The sequence below is a fragment of the Hylobates moloch genome, unplaced genomic scaffold (assembly GCF_009828535.3).
Source record: "Hylobates moloch isolate HMO894 unplaced genomic scaffold, HMol_V3 SCAFFOLD_5, whole genome shotgun sequence".
Lineage (NCBI taxonomy): Eukaryota > Metazoa > Chordata > Mammalia > Primates > Hylobatidae > Hylobates > Hylobates moloch.
The window spans coordinates 30,423,788-30,447,125 of NW_026652280.1; the positions used below are offsets into that span (position 1 = coordinate 30,423,788).

Consider the following 23,338-nt stretch of genomic DNA (forward strand, 5'->3'; position numbering starts at 1 on the left):
AAGAAATGGGGAAAGGATTCCCTATTTAATAAATGGTGCTGGGAAAACTGGCTAGCCATATGTAGAAAGCTGAAACTGGATCCCTTCCTTACACCTTATACAAAAATTAATTCAAGATGGATTAAAGACTTATATGTTAGACCTAAAACCATTAAAATCCTACAAGAAAACCTAGGCAATACCATTCAGGACATAGGCGTGGGCAAGGACTTCATGTCTAAAACACCAAAAGCAATGGCAACAAAAGCCAAAATCGACAAATGGGATCTCATTAAACTAAAGAGCTTCTGCACAGCAAAAGAAACTATCATCAGAGTGAACAGGCAACCTACAGAATGGGAGAAAATTTTTGCAACCTACTCATCTGACAAAGGGCTAATATCCAGAATCTACAATGAACTCAAACAAATTTACAAGAAAAAAACAAACAACCCCATCAAAAAGTGGGCAGAGGACATGAACAGACACTTCTCAAAAGAAGACATTTATGCAGCCAAAAAACACATGAAGAAATGCTCATCATCACTGGCCATCAGAGAAATGCAAATCAAAACCACAGTGAGATACCATCTCACACCAGTTAGAATGGCCATCATTAAAAAATCAGGAAACAATAGGTGCTGGAGAGGATGTGAAGAAATAGGAACACTTTTACACTGTTGGTGGGACTGTAAACTAGTTCAACCATTGTGGAAGTCAGTGTGGCGATTCCTCAGGGATCTCGAACTAGAAATACCATTTGACCCAGCCATCCCATTACTGGGTATATACCCAAAGGACTATAAATCATGCTGCTATAAAGACACATGCACACGTATGTTTATTGCAGCACTATTCACAATAGCAAAGAGTTGGAACCAACCCAAATGTCCAACAACGATAGACTGGATTAAGAAAATGTGGCACATATACACCATGGAATACTATGCAGCCATAAAAAATGATGAGTTCGTGTCCTTTGTAGGGACATGGATGAAACTGGAAAACATCATTCTCAGTAAACTATCGCAAGGACAAAAAACCAAACACCGCATGTTCTCACTCATAGGTGGGAATTGAACAATGAGAACTCATGGACACAGGAAGGGGAACATCACACTCCGGGGACTGTTGTGGGGTGGGGGGAGGGGGGAGGGACAGCATTAGGAGATACACCTAATGCTAAATGACGAGTTAATGGGTGCAGGAAATCAACATGGCACATGGATACATATGTAACAAACCTGCACATTGTGCACATGTACTCTAAAACCCTAAAGTATAATAAAAAAAAAAAATTATGGAAAAAAAAAAAGAAAAGAAAAAGACCACATGGTTTTACATCCCCGCATGAGACCAGTGGTGCAGTGACTGCTCTCTCCTCACCACCTCCCCCCCACTGCTTTATTAAGGTTACCCATTGTCTTTTTAGGTCACAGGATTTATTCTTCAGCTCTGATTTTGTGTGTAATATAAAACCTGTTCTTTCTATCAGAAGCTCAGTGTTTTGGGACAAATCCAGTTCTGGCTAGAAATAACACGGCCACAAAGCTTTCCAGTGTGTGCACCAGTGAATTAACAACGTAAAGATAACAAGAGTCTATCACCAAGTGATTGCCTTTGAAGGCCATTGGCGCATTAACTTTAAAGAGAACTTTGCTTGTGCATTTCCTCCCCCTACTCCCCCCTTTTGGCAAAATCCCATTAATTTTGTTGAAGGTTTTATTTTCTGCTGAAAATGCAGGAAATTTAGACAACTCTCTTGGAATCCCCCCAAAACTAATACAAACAAGATACATATGCTTCTCTTAAGGAAACTAAAAATAAAGATTTGAAACTATTTAACTGTATAAATTCCCTCTTAAAAGGAAAAGGAAGTTTATAGAATGAGAGGCAACTCTGACTGCTGTTAACAAGGTAAAACATTCCCACAGTGGCCAACTTCTCTATTTGATATGAAATTACATTTGAAATTGTCTGCAGTAAAATAAGTATGCCCATTTTTTGGAGGAGAAAGCCTGTCCGACGTGGAATCTGTTCCTGTTACAGAAGCTGTAAGGACTAAGAGGAAAATACCATGGCTGCTCCATTGAGGAGCCAGCACATTCTACCTCTGACAAAGCTCATTTTGACACAATACTGAGGAAATATGGTTAGTTTTCAAAAGCGTGTCTTCTGTAAAATTTTATTTCATAAATGCAAGTCAGTTTTTCTATACATTGACTACTTTTATAAATTAATAAGAGTGGGATTTTGGACTTACATTTAAAACTAAGAAACATGAGTTCTGAGTTCTTTGCACTTATAGTAATTTCAAATTTGGAAAGCCATTTATATTTTTTATGATAGTGTCTAGAGCTAAAATGATTTTTCTCCTTCAAAATACTTCGAAAATGTATTTGTGGATGTTTTGGATAACACTCACATAGTGCTTACCATGTGTTACACACAGTTTTAAGGACTTTACAAATGCTGCCTCATTTAAAATTTATGAAAAAAATCAAATAATATTAAATACCATTTGAAGTTCTGACACCCAAATCATGAGATTAGATAACATTTTAGGTCTATTTAAATACTGAAATTTGGATGGTTTGTAATTTTAAAGAAACTCTCCAAATTCATGCTTTTTCTTCTTTTTACAAGTGGTGATTATAACCCAATAATGCTTTTTAAAAATGAAACGTAAAGGATTTCATTTATTACCACGTATAGTAGGTACCTGCACCAGACATCTAATCATAGTAGCAAGTTCAAGATTCAATTAACTGGGAAATTATAGTTGTTGAGATAGTTTTCCTTAGAAATTAGAATTAGTCAAAAATTTGATACTTTGTTTTTAGTAAATCAGAATCTCAGGGTACATAATTTACCCCTCTGGCTCGTGATTATTTCATGATCTGCTTGGTGCCTTGAAGCTGTAGTTGATCTTCCAACACCAATGGGAGGATCCAGAGCATGGTTTCCAGGAAATGACTTACACATAGGAATTCTGGCTGTTCCATAAAGGATAATTAAAGTAGTGATTAGCTGAGAACTGTTGTCACTTAAAAATGGAAATGAATTAGTTGCAAGGATTACAAATTTATAAATACTTATGTATCTTAATGGAGATAATGGAATACACAGCATTACGTCTATGGTCGAAACAGTCCAAATGCTAGACATCTAGCAAAGTGCAAATAAAATGATGAGCAGGCTTTAAACCAGGTTGTATTGAGGGACACTTGAGGTTGCTGATGGGCTTGAGAAGAAGATGATAGCTATGACAGTGGAATAGACTGAAGACCGGCGAGTAGGAGTAGGGTGACGGACTTCTGCCAAACTGCAACAGATTTCTGTACTGCATAGAAAGAATGAGGAGCCTTTCAAAAGTGTTCCGTATTCAAGGATGGGCTGGTTGACAACTTGGGATGAATGTTATAGAAGGGATTCTAGCATTAAGGGGAGTGACTTTAGTGTCTTTTGTATCTTCTGAGTGTGTTTTATAATTTTATGATTCTTTGACCAAATTCTAAGCTTTCTAATTGGATAGATAATAACTGAATTAGAAGTAAACTAAAGAATTGCTGAATTGAATAAAGTAATGCACGTAGAAATTCTTGGTATAGTTTTTGGAATATAATAAAATTAACATAGACCTGACTTCAAGGAAACTTCATTTTGTTTTTCTTTCTTGAAAGAGAATACTTAAGAGTACTATGTCACTACTACCACTGACATCCAGCCAATGCAAGCTAATAGGGCTGCCCTGGTTGTGCTCAACCTGCATCCACTAGGACTAGCAGTGCCAACTAGTTGTTAAATATTTGGAATTTCACCCCTGGGTATAACCAGAAAGGAAACTATTCTTAACCTCATAAAAAGGCTATTTATGTTGAGGTTTATAGGGATTCTTTATATTGAAATTTTAATAACTTTATTTATTTATTTTTGAGACAGTGTCTCACTCTGTCACCCAGGCTGGAGTGCAATAGGTGATCTCGGCTCACTGCAACCTCCGCCTACTGGGTTCAAGTGATTCTCCTGCCTCAGCCTCCTGAGTAGCTGGGATTACAGGCGTGTGCCACCACACCCAGCTAATTTTTTGTATATTTAGTAGAGGCAAGGTTTCACCGTGTTAGCCAGGATGGTCTTGATCTCTTGACCTTGTGATCCGCCTGCCTCAGCCACCATGCCTGGCCTAATAACTTATTTAGAGTGTTACATATTAAAATAAATATTGACAGAAAATTATAATTAGCTACTCTTTAAACTTATTTCTGAATTTTGTTTCTCATTTTTGTTTTTCAAAATAGTTGTACATTAAAATACAGAAGATTCTTTCTAGCATGGCAGTCCAGCCAAATACGATATCGTATAAAATGTGTTTGCTGTAACATCCCACAGTATATTGTTAGTCAATTTGAGTAATGCTAAAAACGATGTGTTCTTGTCATTTAATTTATAAATCTGCAACTGAATATAATCTATAAAAGATGACATTAGAATTTGTCACAGAAACAATGTAAGAGAAGTTTGGTAAAATACCCAATAAGTCTAAAAATAAGAGGGTTAGTGTAACTCTTAAAGAGCCTTTAGTCAGAGTCATGCAAAGTGAAAACTAATGTAGAACATGCTTATTAATATAAAGTTTCTTTCTTTTTTTTTTGAGACAGGATCTCACTCTGTTGCCCAGGCTGGAGTGCAGTGGCATGATCATAGCTCACTGCAGCCTCAAACCCCTGAACTCAGGCAATCCTCCTGCCTCAGCCTCTTGAGTAACTGGGACTATAGGCATGCACCACCACACCACACCTAGCTAATTTTTAAATTTTTTGTAGAGATGGGGTCTTGCTTAGTTGCCCAAACTGCTTTTGACTCCTGGCCTCAAGTGATCCTCCTGCCTCAGTCTCCCCAAATGCTAGGATTACAGATGTGAGCTGCTGTACCTGGCCTCAAGTTTCTATTTTATACTTTCCCTGACTTGGGAATAAAATAAATAGTCAATATTTTAGCCTGGGTTTAAAGTAGCAGGTGCCTAGTTAGGAGTTGGGTGTATCACCCTGTTTGTTTCAGCAAATTACTTATTTAAACATTGAGAATAAACTCTCAGTGTGTTTGAAAGCAGAAATTGTAAGCTATCTGCAGATAATTTTTGAAGTATAAGTTTCATATATCAGCACTTAGCATAAGTGAGTGTATAAAATATATATGAACATAAAATTCTACAGAAAGCTAATATTTTGACTTGATTATATTTCTAAAGTAGTCATACCATTTCATTGGGTTGCCCTTAAATGACCATGAGAGAGAATTCTGAAGCTTGAAGTCTCTTCCTTCTATACTAATTCAAATACCAAAATGAGAAGCAAATATAATTCAGAGAACTTCTGGTCAAGATTATCTTGTTAGTTCCAAATTTGAAGTCTCATCTCCTCCCCTTTGCTTCAAAAACATAACAATAATAGATGAATCATAAAAAGAAAACATTTTAAACACATATCCAAATCCCAAAATGAGATAGCTATTTCTTGAAGGAACAGAAGCAGAAAAAGCAGTCAAAACAGTGAGCCTGCTGAGCTGGAAGGAGGAGAAGTGGTTGGGAGCTCAGCTACTGTAGGCCAGACACTAGTGCCAGATTCCCTGGTAGAAATTAGGAGCTGGAATAGATCCTTATTGAAATAAAGAGCCTGAATAAATGTGCTAATAATAACAGTTAAATTATATGTCTAGGGAGGCAAGAGTACACAGAAACAGCCTCACCATGGGATCTTGAAACAAACTGATACTGGTATGGTGATAAACCTGGCCGGTACTGTCTTTAGTATGATTGCAGGGCAGGAGCACCGAGGCACCAATTATGAGACCTGGTTTCAATCTGAGACTCTAGGAAGCCACCACATAACCTATAGATTTGGAAGTATTAAACCATATTAGATAAGCTTGCCTAACAAAATACATGCGGAAATTAACAATAGAAAGATAACAATCATGATCATAATTAAGGTAAATTTATCCAAATAAAATTAAAAACTAATAGAATAATTTTGGAAATACTTTGAGTAGCCTCAAGGATAAATGAAGGACCAATATTCATAAAAAAATAAAAACAGAAATAAATGAAGTAAGAACATGACTGTGAGAGAGAACTAGTTAACTAGAAAGCTCAAAATGAAAAATATAGCTTTCGCCAGCCTTACGGGCCCGAACCCTCGTGTGAAGGGTGCAGTACCTAAGCCGGAGCAGCGTAGAGGCGGGCCGGCACCCCCTTCTGACCTCCGGTGCCGCCGGCCTCAAGATCAGACATGGCCCAGAACTTGAAGGACTTGGCAGGACGGCTGCCCGCCAGGCCCCGGGGCATGGGCAGCCCTGAAGCTGTTGCTAGGGGCTGGCGCTGTGGCCTACGGTGTGCGCAAATCCGTGTTCACCGTGGAAGGCAGGCACGGAGCCATCTTCAATCGGATTGGTGGAGTGCAGCAGGACACTATCCTGGCCGAGGGCCTTCACTTCAGGATCCCTTGGGTCCAGTACCCCATTATCTATGACATTCGGGCCAGACCTCAAAAAATCTCCCCTACAGGCTCCAAAGACCTACAGATGGTGAATATCTCCCTGCAAGTGTTGTCTGGACCCAATGCTCAGGAGCTTCCTAGCATGTACCAGCGCCTAGGGCTGGACTGTGAGGAACGAGTGTTGCCGTCCATTGTCAACGAGGTGCTCAACAGTGTGGTGGCCAAGTTCAATGCCTCACAGCTGATCACCCAGCGGGCCCAGGTATCCCTGTTGATCCGCCGGGAGCTGACAGAGAGGGCCAAGGACTTCAGCCTCATCCTGGATGATGTGGCCATCACAGAGCTGAGCTTTAGCCGAGAGTACACAGCTGCTGTAGAAGCCAAACAAGTGGCCCAGCAGGAGGCCCAGCGGGCCCAATTCTTGGTAGAAAAAGCGAAGCAGGAACAGCGGCAGAAGATTGTGCAGGCCGAGGGTGAGGCCGAGGCTGCCAAGATGCTTGGAGAAGCACTGAGCAAGAACCCTGGCTACATCAAACTTCGCAAGATTCGAGCAGCCCAGAATATCTCCAAGACGATCGCCACATCACAGAATCGTATCTATCTCACGGCTGACAACCTCGTACTGAACCTACAGGATGAAAGTTTCGCCAGAGGAAGTGACAGCCTCATCAAGGGTAAGAAATGAGCCTAGTCACCAAGAACTCCACCCCCAGAAGAAGTGGATCTGCTTCTCCAGTTTTTGAGGAGCCAGCCAGGGGTCCAGCACAGCCCTACCCCGCCCCAGTATCATGCAATGGTCCCCCACACCGGTTCCCTGAACCCCTCTTGGATTAAGGAAGACTGAAGACTAGCCCCTTTTCTGGGGAATTACTTTCCTCCTCCCTGTGTTAACTGGAGCTGTTGGGACAGTGCGTGATTTCCCAGTGATTTCCTACAGTGTTCCCTCCCTCAAGGCTGGGAGGAGATAACCACCAACCCAGGAATTCTCAATAAATTTTTATTACTTAACCCCCCCCAAAAAAATGAAAAATATAGTCATTAAAATTCAAAGCTCAGTAAGCAACAGTGATCTATACTGGATGCTATCAAAGAGAGTTAATAAATTGGAAGATAATAATTAGAAAAGATTATCCAAGTTATCTTCATGGAAGAGACTAGGTTCTCAGGTCAAAAGTGCACTCCGAATATACTGAGCAAGATGAATAAAAATAAGCCAATACCTAGACTTGTGGTTGTGACACTGAAGAATGTAAAGCAGCAGTCTCCAACCTTTTTGGCACCAGGGACCCGGTTTTGTGGAAGACAGTTTTTCCATGGACTGGTTGATGGTTTCAGGATGATTCAGGTGCATAACATTTATTGTGCACTTTGTTTCTATTATTATTACATTGTAATATATAATGAAATAATTATACAACTCACTATAATGTAAAATCAAGGGGAGCACTGAGCTTGTTAATCTGTATTTGCAGCTGCTCCCCAGCATTAGCATCACCTCCTCAGTTCCACCTCAGATCATCAGGCATTAGATTCCTGTAAGGAGTGTGCAACCCAGATCCCTCATATGTGCAGTTCACAAGAGGGTTCGCACTCCCATTCAGGGAAATGGTCACTAAGGTAGTAACAGTGTATTTCTCTGTATCTTTCAGGTAGTGAGTTTTAAAAAAAACAAGTATACCTGCTGTTGGTGAGAAAATGGTAGAAAGGGCCTTCCTACATTGCTAGTTTAAGTGTATTGTCATCACCCTAAACAATCTGACGGCATCTATTAACTTTACAAATACAGCCTTTTCAGCAATCCCTCTCCTGGAATCTATCCCAGAGACATAAAAGTACCCATATATAACACATCTACCAGGAGGCTAATCAGCCTTACTCATAGAAACAAGGAAACTGGATATACATTGGATGTCCATCAGCAGAATGTTATGATATATTTTACATGTTTTTTATATATATGCTATAAACCTGTAATACATCTCAACTATTTTTACTTTAGAAGTCAGCTCTCTTTTAGAGTGATTAAAAATAAGAAAAATATCTTGCTTCCCTTGTGGACATCTACATTTCTGTCTGGCTTCATATTTCTTCTGCCTGAAGAAATCCCTTTAATATTTTGTATAGTGCAGGTAATACATTATCTCAACTTATTTTTGTCTGAAAAAGTCTTTTTTTTCACCTTCATATTTGAAAGATATTTTTGCTGTGTATGGGATACTTGGCTGTTATTTCAGTGCTTTAATGATGCCACTACATTTAGATTGAACTGCATCGTTTCTCCTAAGTCAGCTGTGATTCTTATCTTTGCGGCTCTGTATTTAATGTGTGTGGGTTTTTTTGTTTTGTTTTGTTTTGTTTTGTTTTGTTTTTAGCTGTCCTCAAGATTTTCTCTTTGTCTTGGTCTTTAATAATTTGAATTTGATGGATCTAAGTACATGGGTTCTTTTGGTTTTTGTTTGGGGGTGGAGTGACCATGGGTATTTTCTGATGTGCTTGAATCTGTTTGATTTTTTTTCATTATTTATAGGAAATGCTCAGTCATTATCTCTTCGAATATCTCTTTTGCCCCATTCTTTCTCTTTTCCTTCTGGGAGTCAATTACATGTATATTAATGCATTTCATATTATTTTACAGCCCTTGTTGTATTCTCTGTCTTGTTTTCTCACTCTTTTTTTCTCTTTGTAGGGTTAGTTTGTGCAATTTCTGTTAACCTGCCTTCAGGTTTGCAATTTATTCCCAAGCTCTGTCCAGTCTATTGTTGAAACCTATTTAAGGCATTCTTCACTGCAATCACCACATTTTACGAAATTTCTAGCATTACCATTTGTCTCTTTCTTATAGTTTTTAACTCTGCTGAAATTCCCAATCAATTGAAACAAATTTTGTAGATCATAGTTCTTTTATATTCCCTCTTTGATATTTTCAGAATGTTTTATCTCTGTGTCATATTCTGTTGATGACTTTGTTCAGCATGGATTCTTTTACTTACTTTTTTGTATGTTTCATACATTTCAATTGAATGTTAGAATTGTATTTAAGAAAACAGAGGCAGAGGCTGGGTTCAGTGGCTCACCTATAAAATCCCAGCATTTTGGGAGGCTGAGATGGGAGAATTGCTTGAACCCAGGAATTCAAGGCTGCAGTGAGCTAGGGTTGCACCACTGCTCTCCAGCCTAGGTGACAGGGAGACCCTGAGTCAAAAAAAAAAAATAAGAAAGACAGAGGTAAATTGTACGGAAATAGGCATACCTTTTCATCTCTTAAGCAGGGGAAGTAAACTTTTTCTGTAAAGAGCCAGATAGTCAATATTTTTTATTTTATAGGCCAGATAGTCTCTGGAGTCTACTTTACCTGATACTAATATGTCAGTCCTCCATATTTTGAGTTATACATGCACAGATTCAACCAATGCAGATTGAAAGTACATACAGTTGGCCCTTCATATCCTTGGATTCCACATCCACAGATTTTTTTAAATCTGTGGATGGAGTGAGCAACTGTAGTATGCCATTTGTATAAGGGACTTGAGCATCTGCAGATTTTTGGTATTTCTGAGGCAGGGGGGATGTCCTGGAACCAGTCCCTTAAAGATACGGTATACTGTATAGCCACTCCTGCTTTCTTTTGACTTACGTTTGCGTAGGTATCTTTTTCCGTCCTTTTACTTTCAACCTAACTGTATTAGAAGTTTCTCATAGATAGCATATAGTTGGGTGGTGTGCTTTTAATCCACTCTGCCAATCCTCGGATTTTAACTATTGTAGACTATTTGCAATTAATGTAGTTATTAATGTGTAACTACCATTTTACTTTCTGTTTTTAGTTGGTTTCCCTTTTTCATTTGCATTTTTTCTGCCTTCCTGTATGGAAATTTTTTTAGAATCCCATTTTGATATGTCTCTAGTTCTTTTTTCCTTTTCCTTTTTCTTTTTCCTTTTTCTTTTTTTTTTTTTTTTTTTTTTTTTTTTTTTTTTTGAGACAGGTTCTGGCTCTGTCACTCAGGCTGGAATGCAGTGGAGCAATCTCAACTCACTGCAACCTCCACCTCTCAGGCTTAAGCCATCCTCTCACCTCAGCCTCCCGAGTAGCTGAGGCTACAGATGTGTGCCACCACACCAGGCTAATTTTTGTGTACATGGGGTTTCGTCATGTTGCCCAGGCTGGTCTCGAACTCCTGAGCTCAAGTGATCTGACCACCTTGGCCTCCCAAAGTGCTGGTATTACAGGCATGAGCCACTGCACCCAGCCTTGATATATCTATAGTATTTTTGTTTCTCGTCAGGTAGATTTGCTCTAGACATTACGTTATATGTACATAGCTTATCGCAGTCTAGTAGTGTTGATATTTTACCAGTTCAAGTGAGATGTAGAAACCTTTGTCCCTTTAAATCCCTTACCCACCTTTGCTTATAATTGTTTTAGATATTCCTTTGTATACATTGAGAACCACATCAATGTTATAATTTTTGCTTCAACTGTCAAATGTATTATAGAAAACTGAAGAGGAGAGGAAAGTCTGTTGTATATACCCATGTGCTTGCTCTTTCCATTGCCCTTTTCTTCCAAGAGGTTTGCTGATTGCTTACTTTGAGCTTTACTGTTTGGTAACTATTTTATGTTCAGATTCCCAAAGACTATTCACTCTGAGGAAACGGTGACAAAATCAGGCTATCTGAAATATAAAGACTGAAATGACAGTGTAGAGAAATGAAGTCATCTTCTGAACTAGGCATTTTTCTTGGAATGGGTACAACCCTACCACTACTCTACATCATGGAAGTCTTAGCGATTTAGGGTAATACAATAATGAGAATACCAGTATGGACCTATTAAATGAGGAGCTGAGTCAGCTCCAAATTTCCCTCTAGATTGGTAAGTCTATAATTTATTATATGAAATTCCTAATTATTACCATACTGAGTTCAAAAGATTTTAACCCAAATCCTTTAGTAACTGATAAATCTCATTCTTAAGATTCTTGACAGAAATAATCTTGATGAGCTTCTCTTCGTGATCTTTCCAATGCTGTTATAATTTTGAGGCAATTACTCTTATTTTGATTAATTCTATTGCAAGGAGGAAAAGACTGACTCTATGTTGGGGTTTCTTTTCTCTATAAGGCACAAGACCTAAATGTCATTGAAGAAGTGATTCGAATGATGTTAGAGATCATCAACTCCTGCCTGACAAATTCCCTTCACCACAACCCAAACTTGGTATACGCCCTGCTTTACAAACGCGATCTCTTTGAACAATTTCGAACTCATCCTTCATTTCAGGATATAATGCAAAATATTGATCTGGTGAGTGTAAATGAAGACATTTATTATGATTCTTTTTTAAGTGTTAAAGCAGACAATGTTTAATAATAAGCCTTGGTAAGAACTATAATAGTAAGAGTTTCTTCTTTTAACATTAACTGTATTTGCAGTCTATTTTGCTATAATAGTTGTGGTAATCTGTGTGCGTATTGTATATACACACATACGTATTTAATACAATTGAAGTCATACTTCATACGGTTCTTTATTCTGCCACTTTTACTTTACACTTAGACCGTGAGCATTTTTCTATGGTATTATCAATTCTTTGAAAGTCTCACATTTTAATTTCTATCTAGCCCATCTTTGTGTCCTAAAATATATATAACTATTATCCCATTTTTGTTCATTTATTTCCAGTGTTTTATATCAATTCACGATGAATGAAAAGTTTATAAATAAGTCTTATTTCAAATTTTAAAATTATATTTTTGGTATGGTTTTAAAGGTGGAATTTTACTAGTTTTACTGTCAAAAGGTATCTTTATTTTCAAGATCCAACACAGGTTGCCAAATTGCTTTCCAGAAAAACCATAGAATTTATGCCTCTGGGCTGGGCGTGGCGGCTGATGCCTATAATCCCAGCTACTTGAGAGGCTGAGGCAGGAGAATCGCTTGAACCCAGGAAATAGAGGTTGCAGTGAGCCGAGATCACACCATTGTACTCCGGCCTGGACAACAAGAGTTAAACTCCATCTCACAAAAAAAAAAAAAAAAGGCTGGGTGCAGTGGCTCATGCCTGTAATCCCAGTGCTTTGGGAGGCCGAGATGGGCGGAGCACGAGGTCATGATGATGGAGACCATCCTGGCTGACACGGTGAAACCAACCCGATCTCTGCTAAAGCTACTATATGTTCCATCAACACAAAGTAGTAAACAAAGAAAGACGAAGACAAAGAAGCCAGGCTTAACGAAAGGAGAGCACTGAAGGCTATTCCCAAGAATACACTGTAGTGTGCAGAACCAGTACACAGTGGGTGTGGCAGGTAGCAGGTCTCCATAGAAAGAGCGGATTTGAGAATGTTACTTGATCTGTTTGACTATTTGGAGAGGAGTTTTAGAGTTCTGTTAAAAAGTTTTAGCTGTGTTAGAGACTGGGTATTTGCAACATACAACCAAGAAAAGTCTAGAATCTAGAATATAACAAAATATATATTAATAATAGATAAATAACTCAATAGAAAAACTAACAAGAATTGAACAGGGACTCCAAAAAGAGGAATGCTAAATGGCTGATAAACATATGAAACACATAGGATGTATTAACTGCTGGATACTCTGGAATCTACACAATTAAATGTGAGTTTAACCTACAGTTGAGTATACTGTTGCAAATCCATTCATTGATTTTCATGGCTTTTTCATGATTGCTGGTAAACAGAAATTAATATTAAAACTCTTCTGTCAGCTTAATTTCATTGGCTTTCCTTAAGCTGCTTCAACTGTATACCTAACGGTTGCAGCTATAGCAAAATATTTTGCCATGGACACTCTTGTCATTTTCCTAAACTTATATTGACTTCATTTAGATATCATTAACAGAATTGGGGAATTTGGGTATAATTGCCATCAGTGCAGTCAAGATAAAGCAGAAACACCATTTCACACAAGGATGTTTATTTTAAGAATCAAACTTTGACATTTTAAGGGAAATCTTTATGAACCTGTACTCCATGTAGCTTCACTGATATTTAGGATGTGTGTGAGAGCATCCTTGGCAACTTCTCGATTATTTCATCTCTGGCCCCATGTCCTGCTTGTTAACTCTGAGTTTTAATTAAGAAGTATTGGTGTTAATAAGATCTCTTTAAAATTGAGAAGTGTCAGTGTTAATAAGATTATGAAACAAAGTATTGCCTAAGGAACACCTATCACGAGTTAACTCCGTCTTTTATGGGATAGATTATTTTTGAAAACATGGTAAATTGTGGTTTATAGTCTAAGAATTCCTGTTAGTTTTATGCTTTGATAGAAGATGAGAATGCAAAAGTACCCGTTATTAAGGAAAGAAAAGAGTCCATGGGGACTGGGGGTATCTCATGGGAGAATGCCGTCCCTGCTCTCATCTCAGCTCTCAAAGAAACTATCCGGAACTCAAGCAGGGCCTTTATCCATTCCTCTTAACAGTTATTCCTGCAAGCAGTCTTAAGGATTATAACATTCAGTAGAAATCGTTCTCTGTATGAAGGCAACTTTATAGGCTAGCTGTTTACTTACTTCTGAAAAGCTTTTTCTAACCATGTTATTCATGAATTTCTCCAAATTCATTTCTATTTCTTCCCAGTAGTATTTTTGGAGGTAAAATACTGAGTTTAAGACTCATTATGCTTGTGGGTAAAGGTTTCACAAAACTCTCCTTTTACATGAGAAATTGGCCTTGCGTTAAGATGCTTCTAGCCCAGTTCTCTGGAAATCTAATGGAGGTAGAATGTCAGTTGTGTTACCAAGCAACACTGCTATGATAAAATGGTGATGTGATAAAATGACATTTGATTGGTAAGCTGAGTCATTACTTGGAGGACTATGAATGAACTACAAATACTTGATGAGAAGCCATCACTTTGGGCTTCTCCGAATGAGAGAATTCTTGTAACTGGGCATGTCCTTTACAAGGACCTAGAAGCTGAGACTGTCACAAGGATATTGGTTTCTATTTGGGACATGGTTTCTAAGGTAGGGTGGCTATTGCATCTACCTACAGTAGTCTCATTCTCTTGCATCTGAGCTGTCATTTGAAGGGTCAAAGACTAGCCCAAAAACTACTATAAGGATTCCCAAGGAAAACAAAAACCTGTGGGGCTATGCTGTTGGCATGTTTCTTTTCCTATCCTTTTATCTTTTTAAAATTAATCTGATGTGAAGTGTGGCCTTTTATAGTCTTGAGACTCTTGATGTCTAATATTTCGTCTAAGAATATCACCCAAGAATGGGCATCGTAATATTAAAATAGTATTTTCTTACGTTTGTTTATTAATGATCTCTTTCAAGCTCCAGGAGATATTCCTGGTTTTCCAAGATTTATTCAGATCTTTACATTCTAGAAATATCCAACATGTCCATTTTCAGTCTTCATGTTTCTAAACTGTGTCATCCCATTCATTTCAGTCTGCCCTTGTGGCAGTCCTCTATCCCATCTGTTCTAACTTTTACCTTTCTCTGGACCTCCCTCATTCCAATTTCTTTTTTCATTCCTTCCTATCTTGCTTTTTTGCTTTAAAAAAATGTTTAAAGATAGTCACCTGAACTATGGACTATGTATGTCTGGTAATATACACCTGCAGTAAATGGGAGATAAATAATCTCTAATTCCCAGTACCTTTCATTGTGATAGGCAATATTTTCTTAGTGTTCCTGACAAAAGACTAAACCAGAGATTTTTTTTTCCCCTGTGGTCATAGCTGCAATAGCTGCAATATTACACATCATTTGGAGTATTTAGCTTTAACATTCTATTTAAACCACATCAAAAGCCATTTGCTTCTTTTCTAATCATCACTAGCTTTTATTGCATACTTGCTAAGCACTTACATGCATTAACTTACTTAATCCTCATTAAAAAATAAACCATGAGGTATATTTCATTTTAGTCCTCAATTTACAGATAAAGAAACCAAGTTAGAAAGATTAATTAACTTGTTTACTGTCACACATTCAGAAAGTGATACAGCCAGAACTTAAACCCAGAGTTTGATGATAAGGCCTATGTTTGTAATAATTCTGCCTAACCACTATACGCATTCACTAAATGCTCCCACAGTTGCCTATGAAACCATCTGATCATATCCACAAACCTAATTACTTTCTCTTTCAAAATCAGTTCTAATGATGTCAAATCGGTCTTTATTCCATCAGTGGTGCAATGAGGAACATTCTTAGTAACCAGGCAATTGATATCCTTAAAAATGTCTCTGAGAGCCAGGCGTGGTGGTGCACTGTTATCCCAGCTGCTCAGGAGACTGAGTCAGGAGAATCTCTTGAGCCCAGAAATTCAAGATCACCCTGGGCAATGTAGCGAGACACCATCTCTTAAACACACACACACACACACACACACACACACACACACACACACACGAAAGAAAAAGAAAAAAAAGTCTCTGAAAGACCATACTAATTTTTTTTAATCAGGACACACAGAACCATGCAAAGAATTTAAACTACATCCATTTGAAACACATTCTCCTTTGGAAGAAGTGAAAGGCAGAGTGGAGGTGAGGAAGTAGAAAGGACCTCACTGTAAGCACACAGTATAGAACCATATGGAAATAAAAGCAGGATGTTAAGTTGGACTTATACCCAGTGCTTACTTTTCTGTCATTGTCGGAAGAATGGACCACTTGTTTGCACTTCACCTGTATTCAATGAAAACTGCATTCTCAGGCTAAACATTTGACTATATGCTGTTATGCAGTTCTTAAAACCATATAAACAAATGCCTAAACAGTTTTAAGTACACCTTCTAAATGATGGGAATGAGGCTTGAGTGCCTCATGTATATGACCTCTTTTACCATCCTTAATCCACGTGAGCTAGGATTATTATCCCACTTTACAGATAAGAAAATCAAGATGCTGAGAGGTTTCTCAGATGCTATTAATATACATTCCTGCCTAAGGATCATTGTCTTGGATAGTTATCACATATCATTGCAGGGGGCTTTATGTCATTGGCCCTTTCGCCATCCCTAGGAGGAAGGGAGAGCAGGGCTAGAGAAGGGAAATAGTAGGCTTGAGATCACTTAGCTAGCAAGTCAGTCAACCAGGCCCAGAATCCAGGTTCTCATTCTATTAAATCCCGTGTTTTCAACATTCACTTGGATAAACCTAATTAAGTTTCCAAATGAGCAGGTTTTCCAACAACTTTTTGTAGAATACTATCATCCAAAATAGTGCTGGGCACACTGGAAATTCATTTAAAAAACATTTTAACCTCCTTTTACATATTTTGAAAAGAATGCTGCGATAAAGATATAAATAACGTCTCTACTCTGTGCCTTTTTCAGTACTTTACCTTCCCCTTCTATCCCCCAAAGACCCCTGAAATTTTGGCTTAAACAAGCTTTTGCTACCTTCTTCTTTCACAGAGTTAACCTTCAGAAGTTAACTCTGTGAAAGACTGTAGAAGAAAAAAGTTGGTGGAGGTATTTTTAGCAGGCAGGGAGTTGAGAGTTGATTATTTTTGGTTAAGACATTTAGCAGCACTCATTATCTCAGAAGACAGAAGTGGCTAACCTTGGAGCACTTTTAACTTCTGCAGAAGGAATTAGATATATGTTTTTCAAGTGCCCACATTTTTATTACACACTGGTGCCTATCTCTCCCATCTAAAGCATAAGGTGATATGATCAGGCTGAATTAAGCAGCAAGACAAGGTAGAATATGACACCAAACAAGAGAGAACATAAAATAAATTGTCTGGTTACCTAAGAAATGGCTGAATATGAGTAGAGGACAGACGCAATGAACTATAACCATTGTATAGTATGGTAAAGGCAAGAAATCTTTTTATCTCTGGACAGTGTAGAATTCACATTAGATCTTGTGTATTTCCAGACCTAACCATCCTTATCAAGCTCTAAACTAGCACATTAGGCTATTGACTTGACAGTCCCACAATTGTTGAACAAGGTTAAATCATAATTCTTGATTTTCTTGCAAAAACCAATGCAATATAAAATATTTTCTTCTATAGCCTTTCTTATCCCAGTATATGACATCAATATCTACCCAGTTGCTTAAGGAAAAAAAAAAAGAATAAGAAAGGAGAATAATGAGAGCTCATTAGAATATGGGTAGGAGATTGCAGATTGAAAGAATGTGATCAGGGAAGCCTCTTAGAAGGTGAGTTTGAGCTAAAACTTGAAGCAGGTAGAGAATGAGCTATGCAGCTATCTGGGGACAGAGCACTCTAGGCACAGAGAATAGTGGGTGGGACAGAGTGATGGGGAACTGGGTGGGAAAGTGGAGTGAATATTCTGTGATAATGAGGGGCAGATGGTTACAGGGTATGCATATTTGTCAAAACTGGTTGAACTGTACCATTAAAATGAGTAGGTTTATTTTATTGTATGAAATTGTACCTCAGTAAATTTACTACTAAAAAATAAATTCCCTAGAGTTTCAGCCTAGGATATAGAAAGCTAGGAAGAGTTCTACCCTAACAAAGAGAAAGAGGTACACTACAAAATCATAACTTTTCTTGAACCTATCAATGAGCTGAGGTCACAGGGCAACCAAGTAGCCTAGATCCCAAGGAGGGATCATCGGCCCACCCACCCCTCAAGTTGAGGTGAGACACCAGGACTGGATCACCTGTGGCAGAGCACAGGACTAGGCAGCCACCATACAAGTGGGTAAAAAGAAATCAGATGCAATTTTAATAACTTGCCAAAGGTTGAGTGTGGACTAGCGTGACATTACAGAACACCCAGGAGACCCAAGCACTAGAGGCATTTGCACTCACAGGCTATTTTCCACTGAGACTGGGGGCACAGCAGGAAGCCAGAGAGAGCCTCCCAAGGTGATGTACCTATAGAAAAATGCGTAGCATCATTCCCCTGCCAGACCTTTCTTTCATATGGTACAAAAGCCTTAGATTGCCGGCGGGGGTTAGGGGGTGAGGAGGGGAGGGGAGGGGGTGCAGAGGCGGGCACCAAACCTTGTTGCCCTCAGGGCATAGGTAGAGACCCATTATTGCATGTAAAAGATAAAACAAAAAACTCTCTACTTCTGGGTAAAGAGCAGGAAACTGTCCCAGCCCAGGATTCTATAAGAGTACTGTTAGAGGTATCCTACCGACAACTCATCACAGATACAGGGCAAAGGCTGGCTGCCATCGGAAGAAAGGGAAGAGAAAGCTAAGAAAGCCTTATGCCCTAGGCCCAGGCATAGAAAGCCCCATTTAAGACTGAGGTCTTAGGACAGCAGGTAGAGAATCCCCTATCTTCTGCCACCAGCCTAGCAAGTACTGAGTAACAAACAGCAGCATCTACTGCTGGGAAAGATCAAGGGCATGGATACAGACCCTGCTCTGGGACCCAGGTATGCAGAGCTCACTGAAAGCAGAAAGTGGAGCATGAACGTTGAAAAACCTGTGGCACTTCAGATCCCAGCAAAGCAGAAGACATCATTAAAGGATGTGGTACACTGAAGGTAGCCACAGCAACAGCAAAACTCAAATTTAGCACACCTTCTGAGTGAATCAGCTCAACCTCCAAGCCTGCCCTAAGAAGAGATGTGCCCTAATTTATCATAAATAGTATTTGTCAGTCTCTACAGTTCTACACATGATGTCTAACATTCAGCCAAGCATTATGAGACATAAAAAGGCATGAAAAATATAATGTTGTCAACAGACAACAGACCCAGACTCAGTGATGACTCAGATGTTGGAACTGTCAGACTGGGACTGTAATTATGATTTATCAGTTTCAAAGATCTGGTGTGAAGGTCACCTAAGTAGGACCCATAGGGCAAATGCAGCCCACAGCTTGTCTTTGTACAGCCTGTGAAATAAGTATGTTTTTTACATTTTTAAAGGGTTGTTTAAAAAAAAAAAGAAGAAGAATAAGTTACAGAAACTATATTGGGACCCACAAAACTTAAAATATTTACTACCTGGTTATTTATAGAAGACATATACCAATCTTTGTCCTAGGGGAAAAGGTGACAACATATATAAACAGTTCCAGAGAGAGATGGGAACTGTAAGAAAAAATAAAATGGGAATGCTAGAAGTAAAAAAACATATGACAGACAAAGAATTGCCATGACTGGCTCATTAGTGGGCTTGTGAAAAACATCTGTGATCTTGAAGATAGGTCAGTAGAAATTATGCAAATAAAAACAATGAGAAAAACGTGAAAAATGAGAACCTAGCATCCAAGAGCTATAGGACGATATCAGATGATTCAATATACATGTAATTGGAGTCTCAGAAGGAGAAGAGAGAAAGAACAGGTCAGAAGAAATATTTGAAGAGATAATAGCTGAGAATTTTCCAAAAATACTGACATCAAACCACAGATCCAAGAAGCGCAGAGAACCCTAATCAGGATAAATCCATTTTTTTAAAAGGCATTATATTTAAACATCTGAAAATCAAAGATAAAAGAAAAAACACAGTCTTGAATTCAGCCAGAGAAAAAAGAAACATATACAGAGGAACAAAGATAGTAACAGCAGTTTACTTGACAGAACCTAGGCAAGTCAGATAATGAAGTGACGTCTTTATAATGCTAAAATGAAAAAAAAAAAAAAATCTTACCCCCAAAAATGTCTTTAAAAACTGAATACAAAATAATGACGTTTCAAACAAAACTGAGAGAACTTATTGCTAGTGTGTACTATAGACTAGTTAATGGAAGTTATTCAAACAGAAGAACTATCATATCTGACAGAAACTTGGATCTACAAAAAGAAATTCAGAGCTCCAAAAATAGCAAAAATAAAGGTAAACATAAAAAGCTTTTTCTTACATTGATTCACTGTATAAAATAATTGACCGTCGGAAGAAGAGGTCCTCAAACTTTTTCTGTAAGTGATCAGATTGTAAATATTTTAGTCTTCACAGGCCGCATAGTCCCTGTCACAACTCTACTCAACCATTGTAATTCAATGGCAGTCATAGACTATGTGTAAACAAGTGGGTATGGCTATGTTCCATTAAAACTTTATTTACAAAAACAGACAACAGGCCAGATTTGGCCCGCAGGCTATAGGTTGCCAACCCATTTTGTCTAAAATAAAAAATAGTAGCAATGTATTATGGGATTTATAACATGTAAAAGTAAGATGTGTGTCAGCAGTAGCACAAAGGATGAAAGGGAAGAATTGGAAGTTGGCACATATGTGTGTTGGGAGATAATTTTCCAGAGACTTCATCTTGTGAGCAAAGGCACTGACCTTTGCTCTAGATTATCTTTTCAAAGATGCTTGTATCTCCTTCTGGAGTAAGATAGGCATGGTTACTGACCATTCTAAGAGATTCGGCTTCTGTAAGCTCAGGATTCTGTCCTTTAATATAATTTACTGCATGTGCAGGTGTTGTCTGACCCTTGTCACATCACCCTGAGCAAATTGGGGCTTGGGGAGCCAGTGTGGTAATGCAGATGCCCTGATCACTGCTGTTGCTGTGACTAACAAACTTCCCTCCGTCTCTGACCCAGAAATTTCTCTTCTTCCTGGACCCATGAACTATAGGCTGGATAACTTGTTAACTCACAAGTAGGGTACCATTTCACTTTTCACAGTTCTTCACAATGTCAAGTAGTATAATATTATTTGAAGGTAGACTGTGATAATTTAAAGTGTATAGTATAAACTCTAGGGCAACCACTAAAAAAAAATGGAAATAGAAATATAAGTAGTAAGCCAAAGATGGAGATAAGATAGAAATTGTAAAATTATACCCAGTCCAAAAGCAGGCAGGAAAAGCAGAATAAATAATAGTGGAACAACAACAAAAAAATAGTGGAACAACAACAACAAAAATCCATCCATGTATTTAAATCCATCCATGCCAATAATTAAATCAAATGCAAATAATCCTGACGCCCCAATTAAAAGACAGAAATTTTCAGATTGGATAAAAAGCAAGACCTAACTATGTGCTATCTATAAGAAACCCACCTTAAACATAAAGAAATAGATTGGTTAAAAGCAAAAGGATAAAAGAAGTTTTACTATGTAAGCATTAATTTAAAAAAAAAGGGTAGGATGACTATATTAATAGCAGATAAAGTAGACTTCAACACAGGGAGCATTACCAGGGATAAAGAGGGACTCCATGTAATGATAAAGAAGTCAATTCACCAAGGAGACATAACAACCATAAATATGTACACGACAGAGCTCCAAAATGCATGAAATAAAAACTGATAGAATGGCAAGAAGACACAAACAAACCCATAATTGGAGAAGTCAACACTTCTTTCTCAGTAATCGATACAAAAAATAAACAGAAAATTTGTGATGATATAGAAGACCCAAACAATACTAACCACTAACTTGATGAGTTGACATTTATAAAATATGCCACCCAACAACATCAGTGCACGTGAACCATTCTCTAAGAGATACCATGTATGGGGCCGTAAAACAAACCTCAGCAAATTTAAATGACATAAGATCACCTAGAGTATATTCTTTGACCACAGTGAAATTAAACTATTGAATAGAAATCAATAAGAAAGATATTTGGAAAATCTCCGAATACTTGGAAATTGAACAGTACACCCATGTGTCAAAAAGAAGTTTACAAGGGAAATAGAACAAATTTAAAGTGAGCAAAAATGAAAATGTAACATGTCAAAATTTGTGGGACCCAGCAAAAGCTCAGAGAGAAATTTACAGCCTTAAATAAGTTAATGTCTGCACAGCGCAAAGTGCTTTGCACATGGTAAGTGCTCACAGAACGTTAGCTCTTGCTGTTATTAGGTATATATCAGTACCCTCATTTACAAAATGACAAAGTTGCCACATTATCATTATTGGTTCCTATGCAGTAGATGCTGCAACTTTGTCACTTTGAAGATATTATAAGGAGAGGTGGGATTTAAACCCAGGCAGTCCGACACCAGGTAAGTTCTCTAAACCACTGCATCATGCTACATCTAGATGTTGAGTGTTTTACAAGTCACATTGCTAGTATCAGAGGCGGGACTCAAATCTAAGCCTTCTTTGAGTAGTTTATTATCCACTTTACCACGATGTCTTTTCTGATTATACAGGTTTGATCTGTCTTACCTCACAAATTATACTGTGTCTTTCTTCAAGAGAGAAAATGGTATCATCTATTTATTTCCCTGGTAAATCCTCGGGAGAGCTCCTCTGCTGAATGGATTGTCAATATATGTATTGATTAAAATACAGTAACTTGAGGGGAAACTCAACAAGTCAATGAGGAAATATATATGTATTTTACATGTTTATCGTTGTCTTAAAAAATAAAAATAAAATAAAACTTAGCTGTCTGCTTCTACCTCTTAGGAGAGTGGCCATTTTTAGCAAGCATGTTTGCCTGACGAGCACATACTAGCTCCTTTTTATCCTCCTCTACTCCAGAAAAGCTTCTCATTTCTATTAATCTGTGATCTATTAATAATAATCATTCACTTGTTTCATGACCGGTGGTTAAATGTGATTTGACATTACTCAAAGTATACAACTGATTAATCAGTATATGACATTGGGCAATCACTGTTCAAAGCTAATAGCATAATGGAAGGTAATATGCTGTACTTGGATTTCATGAGTTATAGCCAAATATGGTAGGTAGAGGAGGGTTGTAAAACATGCGCTGTGGAAAAGTACCTTCCTTTGAAAGGTTGTCTTTGAATTACACTGACAAAGCATTCATCCCCACTTTCACTAAAGGTTTACTTAAATTTTTTCTGTTATTGGCTGTGTCTCATGCAGAGATTTTCACAGGAATAAAAGTTCATCTATTTTAACGGTTTTAATGGTTGCTATACAAATTGATAAAAGCCACACATCTGTTGTAGTCATCATCACTAAAAGTACTATTATATGCAAAATTATAAC

General features: G+C 38.0%; 1 protein-coding gene and 1 pseudogene across 4 annotated transcripts in view; both read left to right on the top strand.

Moving 5' to 3' along the window:
* DYM (dymeclin) overlaps positions 1–23,338 on the top strand; it is a 395,506-nt gene that overhangs the window by 312,867 nt on the left and 59,301 nt on the right. For all 4 annotated transcript variants that reach the window (XM_032152347.2, XM_058438379.1, XM_032152351.2 and 1 more), the window contains one exon: positions 11,595–11,777. In XM_032152347.2, the coding sequence (XP_032008238.1) occupies positions 11,595–11,777 (183 nt within the window). The remainder of the gene's footprint in view (positions 1–11,594; positions 11,778–23,338) is intronic.
* On the top strand, positions 6,252–7,407 carry LOC116468557 (prohibitin-2-like; annotated as a pseudogene).